General features: G+C 44.1%; 1 protein-coding gene across 1 annotated transcript in view; it reads left to right on the forward strand.

The window, feature by feature from the left end:
* The window catches only part of EBF2 (EBF transcription factor 2), a 64579-nt gene extending 55704 nt beyond the window's left edge, over positions 1–8875 (forward strand). The window contains exons 12-13 of the mRNA XM_030314455.2: positions 3419–3586; positions 8291–8875. Of these exons, the coding sequence (XP_030170315.1) occupies positions 3419–3586; positions 8291–8322 (200 nt within the window). The 3' untranslated portion in view covers positions 8323–8875. The remainder of the gene's footprint in view (positions 1–3418; positions 3587–8290) is intronic.
* The last annotated feature ends 453 nt before the right edge of the window (positions 8876–9328 follow it).

Genomic DNA, 9328 nt, shown 5'->3' on the forward strand with positions numbered 1-9328 from the left:
AAAATTAAAAGATTCTCTCTCTCTCTCCCTCTCTCCCTCTGCTCCTCTCCCCTGCTCACATGCTCCCTCTCTCTAAAATTAAAAAAAAGTTAATAATTAAAAAAATTAAATTGTGTTTGATGTATATGTTATGATGTAATTTGTCCTATTCACCTGAGGAGGCATATCTTTCAATGTCAGCAAATATTCTTCTCCAACATTAGCTTTAATATTTGCGTAGCATTCTATTTTATAGACTTAATATAGTTTACCCCATTGCTTGGTCATTTCCATTATTTCCCAATTTTTCACAATTATAAAAATGCCCTTGGATCGATTTTTTTTTTTTTTTTTTTTTGCAAATTTATGATTATCTCCTTGGGATTAACTTCTCAAAATTAAATTGCTGGGTTAAAAAATGGGCACATTTTAAAATACTTTGATTTTAAATACACATTGCCAAAGTCCCCCCAGAGAGATGAAACCTCCCCTTAGTAAAGGAAGAGTATCTGTTTCCCTGCCCTGTTCCTTTCTCCTTAATCTTTGGCAGTTTGGTAAAGTGGAAAGTAACCTCTCATTACTGTTTTAATTTGCATTCGATTACTAATCAGTTTGAACATGTTTTAGGCCTATGAAAGTCTTTTGGTCATTTTCACTCATGTCTCACTCATGTTTGTGACCTTGCTTTTCCGATCCTTTGCCCATTTTCCTCATTGGGATGTTTTTCTGTTTTCTAATTGATTTATAACAGCCTATTAGCTATTGAGGATAAGAACATATCTAAATAATTATGATAAAGATTTTTCCTAATTTGTCATTTGCCTTTTCTCTGTGTGTTAAGGAAGTTTTGCGTCATCGGGCAAATCTGTTCCGTGATGTTCTGTTTAGGCTTTGAGGTTGAAAGGATTATGTAGATTATATAACCTTCCTAATTTTTCTACTCGCGCCTTTATAATTTTGTTTTAGCAAATAACTCATTAATCCACTTACATTACTTTAGTGTTTAACACGAGGAAGCACTTTAAATTTTGTCTCTGGGGGGCTTGTATATTGTTCCCATGCATTTATGTCCCCATTAATTTGAAATGTCGCCTTTATTAAGTTTCAGTTCTCATATATATCCAGGTCTGTTTCTGGCCTCTATTTTCTCCAAGGATTTGTCTGCCTGTTTCTACACTCATATAACACTGACTTCATTGATGTAGATTTTTCGTAAGATTTAATATCTGTTAAGATAAATGCTTTCTTAGTACTTTTGAAGTATTAACAGAACTTTCTGGCTCTTATAGGGTTGTTGTTTTTTTAATAGATAAACATAACAATTGGGTTTGTGGACATAAACAAATTAAAATTCCTCTTGGGATTTTTGTTATAGTTGCATTAAATTTTAAATTAAGTTGGGTATTTAGCATTTCACAAAAATTTCCTAAAAGGTATTTTAATTGGGCATATTATAACTCTGTGCTTATTCAACTCTGCAACAATTGTTCCATGTTACTTAGAGAAGTTTGAGGCGACTCTTTCATGGAGAGGCAGCCACATTTGACCTAATGAATCTACTTTAGCTTGAGATCTGTTGTTTAGAAAAGAGGTATTTGTAAAAGTGAATCAGATGCTGAATATAAATGGAATCAAGGGTGTATATGTGTGCCTAATGTTATAAAAACCCTCCTCTATCATGGTGTAGGAGGAGAGGTGGTGCTTTGGCAGACTCAGAAGTCAAGGTGCCATCTTGGTGCCTGCATGGTTCACATGGAGTGGTGGAGATTGGACTGTGATCAGAATCAGGGCCTCCGGAGTCTCAGCTTTTCTTTGGCCTCTAATTGTGTGCCTTCCCGAAAGGGGAAAGGTCCCCGACTTCATTTTATTGATGTGAAAGCCAATGCTAGAAGAGGAGATTTTGCTTGAGAGTATGAATACAATCCACTCCCAATGGTTAGCCCTGTGTCCTATTCTGTAATAATAGTGAATTAGCCCAATTTTTTTTTCAGTTTAATTTTCAAGTATGATGTGAGATTCTTCCAAGACTTCATCCTCCTTTCCAATTTTTTCTCTTGATTCCTATTACTTGCGGAAAGACAGACATGTACTTAGATGCGTCTTTCTGCGCTTAAATCAGGACTACATAAGGACGAGCAGTTTTTAGATAAAGCTCTTTTTTTGAGGTCTTTGGTTTGTAGTTTGGCTATAAAAGACATCATATTGCAGGGATGCTATATGGTGATTTCATATATGTAATTGTGTGAACATAGCCCAAAGTGTGTCTTCATATGGAGGTAGAAAATATGGAGAGACAAGAAACGGGAATGGAGTCTTACAGAGGACATCAGAACAGTTGACCTTCAATTCACCCTGTACTTGGTCTTTGAACCATAAGTCACATACATGTCCTCACTTTCAAAATTTACTTTGTTGGGTAGCTGGGCCACTGAAGATACGAAGCAAAAGTTAGCACTCCTAGCCTTGACCATTAGGTTTCAGTAATTCCTTCACCACCTCATATGACAGTTCAGAATTCTGGAGACGGTGCTAAAATGAATCCCTGGAACTTGACATTATTCTCCAAGATGCTGTATCTGCCAATTTTACCCTTGTGAACTGGAGATCACCCCTTACTTGAGCTAGTTGAACAGAAAAGATAAAATTATCTTCTTGTATGATGTAACTTGGTGGAGTATCTGACATTAAGAGGTAGGGCATTTCATTGTGGAAATTGCCTTTATTTTTCTTGGAAATTACAACACTTAGCTTTTGGCTTCCTTTAAGTAATTTTAGTGTTAATATTGGTGTTTTTTTCTACACATTACATCAGAGGGGCCTAACTTGCAACTTCATTTCCCAGGGGCTTTGAAAGGAGAGAGAGAGAGAGAGAGAGAGAGGGAGGTAATCTCCTAGATGTTAATAAACGTTTACATTTAATGAGGCAGTGGCCCATAGAGATGGTACTCTCAGAGATGTTAACCCTGTAGATGAAACCTCTGGAGCGCTGAGAATTACCAGGGAAGCACAGAGCTCCCAGCCAGGACTTCTTTTTAGGGTGAAAAAGAGGTTTCCATTCTTGAGTAGATTTGATGATTTTGCCGATGTTGGTCTTAGTGTTCTCTTGTCAAGCTTCTAGTCGTGAGCAAAGACCTATCATCGTATTACCTCCTGCTGCTGTCTTCCTGACTCCCTGGCAGAAGAGGACTCTGTCTGCTGAGTCTCCTTAGTATCGTGTATGTTCCTCCAGTAGGACTGTGAACCTGTTCATTATTTTGTCTGTGTGTTCCCTCCACTGGGCAAGGCGGGGGCGTTGTTGCATTCTACTTTGTTTTGAATCCCCAGAATCTGGGACAATGCCTGGAACCAATGAGTAATGTGTGTTGGTTGTATGTCCTGAAGAAAGGACTTCGCGCCTAGGTTTGTCCCTTCCTAAGAGGATTGTGCCTTTGCTTTCCAGTCATGTCATCAAGTCCTACTGTTGGATCTTCTAGCACGTCCTCCATCCTTCCATTTTCCTCTTCAGTTTTTCCTGCTGTCAAACAGAAGAGTGCCTTTGCCCCTGTCATCAGGCCACAAGGCTCCCCTTCACCTGCCTGCTCCAGTGGCAATGGAAATGGATTCAGAGGTAAGCAAAGGTACCACTTTGGTACCGCCATGATTAGATGGGCCACAGGGCCAGCAGAGTAAGAGCAAACAGCACAGCATCATTCCCCATCTTTAACCATGTACCTACAAAGAGGTGCTTTGGTGTTTTCACCATGGGTCACAGACGGCTTGTACAACTGAGCTTGTACTCCATCCAAGAGCAAGATGGAGGAAAACAGAGAAGTCGGACAGCTCTTCGAGGTCACAGAGTTAACTATGATAGAGCCATATACACCCTCCGGGAGCGTCTGGACTCCCCAGACCCTTGGTTTCCACAGGGCCGTGTCACCGTTTCCCAGAAGGTGCCTCGTTGCCACATCAGATACCGTATGGTGATTGCTGCTTACCTGTCTTGCCGTCTACACTGCATACATATTCCCATGGCACAAATGGACAGGATCCATTGGAAGCAACCAGCCCATTGTGAGAGTTCTGGTTACATGCCAGTCAGATTGATAGCAGGTGCCTGATCTGGGGTGGGGCAGGAAAGAAAGAAAGAAAAAAGACATACACCGTCTAAGAACAAAAATGAATATCGCCCATCCAACCCATTTTTGAGCAATGTCTGAAAATAGAGTATGACATAACATTACACAAATGTGATGAGTGCACGAGAATCTAATCATCTCGCTGTGAATGGGAGCCAGCTGATGGCAAAAGAGCAAATTGGAACCTGCTGAACACCATGGATCCTGACGACCCACATTATTTTTAGGCTTTTTTTCATGTCTTGACATGAAAACATTCACGACTAGCGGCATTGGCTAAAACCGAGCAGGACAGAGGTTTGGTTAACCCCTTAAGGATCAGAGCCTCTGAGCTCAGCAGAACCTCAGATGACCTGTGCCGTCCCCAGGACGGCATCTGCCTAGTAGCTTTATGATTATGCGTAGATTCCTGACCCTCTGGGTCACCTGTGAGGGTTCATCTGCCAGTTGTGGCCGAGCAGAGCTCTGGGAGGCACGGTAGGTTCCTGTCCCATTCTACCATAAGAGACAGTGGTGTCTCCTCAAAGTCCAGTCACTGACTGGACAGACAAACTGTGAAACGGGAACTGGAAGCTCAGCTCTAAGAAGAGGTCCCTGGAAATTCTTTCACTTTCAACGAGACAAGCAGCTGGGAAACATGCCATCCAACGTGTGAGTAGTTGGAAACATCTGTATATTTGAGGGGGACAATATAGATCTGTTTGGTTCTAATCTAGATGCCTGATCCATAGAGAAAGAGGCTCAGCCCGCGGCTCAGTGTCACTACCTGCCTGGTCTCTCCTCAACAACCAGTGGTTTCCATCCCGTCCTTGGGGGATATGCTCAGAACGTTTTCTATGAATGGCCTCATCTCGAGACCGGGAAGTGGATACAGTTGTTGAATATTTGGTGTATCTTTCCCTTCTGCCTGCCGGCGTCGGTGATGATGTCTCCCCTTTCTAAGTGCTGTGATTTTTAGTCACGTCCCTTAACCAAGTGGGGGGCCACACAGTTCTCGCTGGGGAAATGTAGAGCGAGGGCCCCCCGAAAGGCTAAGAAGGAGTGCAGGTGTAGGAGGAAGTCGGGAGGGATGCAGCCCTTTCCTCCTTGCAGGCAACCCTTGCCAACATTTCCAGCTTCACTTCGAGGAGGAAAAGTATGACTTCACTTCCACTTGCCCTCCCTCCTTTATCTCTCTTGTGTGTGCACTCAGCTGGGCGAGTTGAGCTGGTTGCCTCAGATCTTCTGGGCAGAAGATACTCAACGATGGGCCCTGCCTGGCTTTTGGCCCTCAGGAATGCCGGGACAGATCTTTCACCAGCTCCCATGACCCGGAATCTACCCCCTGCCTGTGGCTGCTTGCCTAAGTCTAGCTGTGGTGTGACCCGTTCAGAGTTGAGTTGGCCCCAAATGCTGGAAGGGTCTGTGCGGTCATAGTGAGGTTTCTCTGCAGGGACAGCAGTCGCCAGAAGACCCTCCCTAGGGTCCTCAGCCATGTGAGCTTCTGGTCCCCCACAGGTCAGAATAGACTGAGGAGGTGGCTGAGCCACACGTTCCGTGTCGGCAGGAGTGACGATTTTATCAGTTGCGCGTAGGCACAGGCTCTGGGATCTAGTCTCCTTTCTATAGAATCGCTGAAATGTCCCGAGCCTCTTTGGGAACCCTACAGTTCCCTCTAAATTCCTCTGGCAATTTGAGCCTGAAGAAGAAGGAAGACAGTAGGGAGGAGGTGGAGGGGGAGAGCCATGCCTAAATTAGGGGTGCAGACTCCCACTTCTCCTCATTTGGCATCAGGTGACTAGAACTTCAAGGTCCAATGCTACCAGGTGTCCCGCTGATGCCTAGAAGGAGAAAAAAAGCTGGCTTCAAACGAGCTAGCCACAGTCCCCGAGCGAAGGAGTCTTGGGATTGCCGGGGCGATCAGCACGAAGCCGCGTCTCTCTAGAGACAGACGGCGGGAGAGTAAGAGTGTGGTCGGAGGTGCCTGGGTGGTCACAGGCTGGTCCGTAAGATGAGAGGGGCTCAATCATCTGCAGAGGTCACGTGCAACCAGCCGTCTCTGAGGCTTGCCGTTTTTGAGCACCACGTGCAAGACAGTGACCCAAACGCTTTACACGGATTACCTTGCCCAAGCCGCACATGTGACCAAAAAGGGAAGGTCGTACCATTCTCACCGTTCTCAGTTAAGTCGTTTTTCCCAAGGCCACACAAGCAAGGTGACCTCAGACGTTTGGATTCCAGAGCCTGTGCTGCGACAGCCCACTGTCTCCCCGGGGACAGGCATAGTGCAGTTCCTCTCTTCACCCTTCGCCCATACCTGCTTTCCACCTGGACCAAAGGGGGATTATTGCTTTCCTGGAAAACGCCAAAGGCAGAAAGAAATTGAACAAAGTGCGGTGAAGCACGCTCCCCTCGCGACAGTGAGCATGCTTACTTTTTCTCCACTTAACGTCTGCTTTCTGTCTGTTGGCGATGGTTTCTATAAGCAAAAAGTCAGGGTCACCGTGTAGCGGAGATCCAGCCCACCCAGTCCCCGAGGTGAGAGTAGGAAGAAGGAAAATATGTGAGATCTGTTGTTCTTCCTGCGGGCAGTGGATCTTCTTCTTTGAGCGGCTCTGCCCTAAGCAGCTTGGGTAACTCCCCGAGGACCCGGAAAAAGGAAGGGGGTGATGAGTTTTAAGTGTAATGGACAAGTTAAAGTTGAAAACGTGAGCCAGAATCCCACTGCCAGAGAGTTATACGTGTAGTGTTCACTCTCCCAGCTTCTACCTCATTTATCAGGCATTTGCAGTGATGAGTATAGATTGTCGAGATAATATTATGCACTATGTGCCTGATTCATTTTCCAGCTCCCTCCAGGAAAAGAAATAAAATAAAATAAAAAACCTCCTACACTCTGGGATAATTACCAGGGTTGCTATGTCTCCAAATCATCAGGGAGTGTCCAGAATTGAACTGCCTTTATTGAAAAGTTACATCGATTCAATATATAGTAATACAGGCAAAAATAATTAAGGCTTTGCTAGCTGTGTAAGACCTTAATCCAGATCTCACAAACATTCAATAAAGGCTGTATGGGCAGGGAAATAGGCGGCTGACAATTTTGCCCGAGCAGACTAGCTGGCACGGAGAGAAGGGGCAGAGGGAGGGGCGGGGGAGGAGGAGGAGGGGAGGAGGGAAGAGGGGTGGTGTTGGGGGAAGCAGGAAGAATCTCGGCCATTTGCTTAGAAGCTTGGTCAGCACCACTCAGCAAAATGCTTCTATGTATCCGGTGAGCTCTAGATGAGACAGAGACAATAAAACTCAAAGGATCAAGTTCTAGATAGGGTTTTCAGGTTTGATGCGAGGAAGCTCCTCTGCTGATTCCCAAGAATGGGTTCCTCACCCGAAAGCCAAGGTCAGAGGGTGCATTTTGCCGTGTGACTTTTCCACATTGTGCCGAGGCTACATTGTTTCCCATATCAAGGGGAAGCCTTGAACCCGATGCCCCCAACAGGTATCGTGTGTGTCCTCCTCACTAGATGGAGGAGACCTTGAGCACCACACTTGGCTAGGGGCTGAAGAGTGGAGATCAGGTGACTCCCAGATTAGGAACACAATTAAGTCTTCTATTCCAGGGGAATCAGCATTCGTTAGTGAACGAGTATCGCGTATCAGCAGTAAGCACCAAAGGAAGATGAGCTAGTTAGAAAAAAACAAGAAAAAAACTCATCACATTTCAGCTAGAATGGATAGAAACCTAGGATGGATAGAAAGCCCTACTGGTCATAAACGACACCCGGTGAGTGACGCTGTAGGCTCAGCACCTGGAGCTTTCTTTCCTGTTCCAACTGATTTGAGACCATACAATCTTCTTTGTAGTCTGATGCTACAAAATGAATGTAACGCAAGGATGTGAGTATTTAGTTTACATGTTTACCTCTGTTCTGTCAGGAATGCAACCCGTTGATACACAACAAGACAAAACATAGCTCCTGGCCTCCCAACAAAACTTCAACAAGGCTTGTGTAGATGTCAGTGATTCTGTAAGGCTTCGGTGCCTCTGACCGGGCTGTCTGCTAGACCAGACCTGGAGGAAATGGTTTCCCGTATCAGTGCACCGTCTCCCTGGATTGTACCAGACTCTGTCAGTCCCAACCCCCCGCCCCTCACTCCGGGTTATAGACACGAGTGTCAACATCTCTGAGTCTCATTTCTGTGCCACTCTTTCCTTGCAGCCATGACTGGACTTGTCGTGCCCCCGATGTAAAGAAGAGGAACTGCTTTCTTATAGCACAAAACTACTTACTCTGATGGACCAATACTGAAGAAAGCGCTATGAGCTCTTTGGGGAGAGTTGTGCCCCAGAACGAACATGACGGACAGACTTGGGTGTGCAAGGAGCCGCATCTCACCTGGCCTCCCGCTTCCTGGATAGCTCTCATGGTGGCTACACAAACTGAACCTCTTGGGGACAAGGACAAAAGATGTCATTGACGTAGTCAGTGCTAAGAGCAGAAATGCAATTCTTTGTTATGAACATTATGAGAACCACCTTCCTATGTTTGTAAAATATTTAAGAAAAAAAATTGGCAAACAATTCATGCTTAATATTTTGGATACTATTTGTTTTTCTTTGTAGGAAAAAAAAAGTTGAAAGTTTCTATTTTCTATGAAGCCTTTCAGATACCAATTTAGTTTATGCAGAAAAAAAAAAAATTGAACACAACAGGGTACCAGCATGGAAGACATTCTTAAACGAAACCTGAACTGAATGATGAAATGTTGTATGTGTGTTTGCTTATAGTTTAATCTCTTTAAAAAACAAAACAAAACAAAAACAAAAAAAAAAAAACAAAAAAGGGAAAAATTTTAAAATGTTTTACAATTATTTAAATAAATAAACGTGTAACTTATTGTAAGTAGAGGTAGAAATTAAGACCTTTTTGGAAGAGAGAGGAATTTCTCTTCCTGATGTAAAATGAAAATGATGCAAACAAGTAGTAACGAGTTTAAAAGGTGTGTGATTATTCCTGCAGTTACTTACTAGACTTTTATCCCCCCTCCTGCATCCCCTCCCCCACTTCTCCCATCATTTTATTGACCCATGGGCAAGAACGCGTACCTTCCACAGATTCCTACAGAAGAGCCCAAGGCAGAAGCAAAGATTCAGTCCATGCGCGTACACAAATACTCAAAGTCATCCACTCATTCCCAGCTCCGTCCACTTTCTAAATAGTCTACATGTCCCTTTTGGTATTCACTCTTTGTGAATG

Source organism: Lynx canadensis, chromosome B1, assembly GCF_007474595.2.
Source record: "Lynx canadensis isolate LIC74 chromosome B1, mLynCan4.pri.v2, whole genome shotgun sequence".
In the NCBI taxonomy this organism is placed as follows: domain Eukaryota; kingdom Metazoa; phylum Chordata; class Mammalia; order Carnivora; family Felidae; genus Lynx; species Lynx canadensis.